Source organism: Plectropomus leopardus, unplaced genomic scaffold, assembly GCF_008729295.1.
Source record: "Plectropomus leopardus isolate mb unplaced genomic scaffold, YSFRI_Pleo_2.0 unplaced_scaffold94223, whole genome shotgun sequence".
Lineage (NCBI taxonomy): Eukaryota > Metazoa > Chordata > Actinopteri > Perciformes > Serranidae > Plectropomus > Plectropomus leopardus.
Window position 1 is genome coordinate 1 of NW_024703921.1, and position 969 is coordinate 969.

Sequence of the window (969 nt, forward strand, 5' to 3'; positions counted from 1 at the left end):
TCTGCACAAACTCCTCCAGGTGTTCAGGAAGAGGTTTTGCAGGTTTACACTGGAATCCTCCCATATAGACAACATTAGGCATGGTGGGACGAGGGAACTCAAACACAAAGTCCGCTCTCATCAGCCAAATGTCTGCATCAAGCAGTAACTGGGAAAAGTCATTATTGGGCCCAAGATATTTGTCGCACAGTTTCTGGTAAACAATCTGCTTCACCAACTCATTTTGGGTTTGAGTAATTACATGCAAAAAGACATTTTTAACTCGCTGAATAAAGGTCATCTTGTCTGTGTTTCCACTTCCTGTAATAGGAATATATGATAACGGTGAAGGCGCAATTGAAAGATGACCCTCACCAGCTATCAGCCACCGAACATTATACACCAAAGGAAGGTTCAAATATTTGGCCAAAATTGGTCCACCCCCCCAGCAGGGGTCAGTGAGTAACAGGTCAAACTTGCTGTCCTTCATGATCCTCATCAACTCTTGGTCATCTAGCATTGCTGATACAAAGTCAGACACAGCTCTGTGAGCTTCAAGGACAATGTCAAACATTCCCACAGTCATGTGGAGAAAAATGGTCAGGGGAAGAGCCCCCCTTTCAAATTGAATAACCTCATACACGAGATCTGTTATGAACTGCTGATCTAAGCTCCGCTTCACCTGAACTGTATAGGCATTGTAATAGGAGGATTTATCCTTGATGTACCAGCTTTTGCTTGACCTCACAATGGTTATATTGTGTCCTCGCGCATGCAAAGCTTGAAGTAAGATGTCCATGTTAATCCAGTGGCTGCCCTCAGTGGGAAAGACCAAGATGTTGCCACCTTGACAGAATCTGGGGACGAGCATGAGCAGCAGCAAAACACTGCAGCAACAGATCAGCCTCATCTGGAATGAAAACAATGGACAGAGACTTGGTGAAAAATCTCATTAGAGTGCAACTAATTTAAACTAAAGGGGAACACACC

At 44.1% G+C, this 969-nt stretch overlaps 1 protein-coding gene across 1 annotated transcript; it reads right to left on the reverse strand.

Annotated features, from left to right (window-relative positions):
• Positions 1–7: 7 nt before the first annotated feature.
• On the reverse strand, positions 8–889 carry LOC121940794 (UDP-glucuronosyltransferase 1A1-like; the record flags this gene model as incomplete). Its single annotated transcript, XM_042483486.1, has 1 exon — positions 8–889. A coding segment is annotated over exon 1 (882 nt), but the record flags the coding sequence as incomplete, so codon positions are not given.
• Between the last annotated feature and the right edge of the window lie 80 nt (positions 890–969).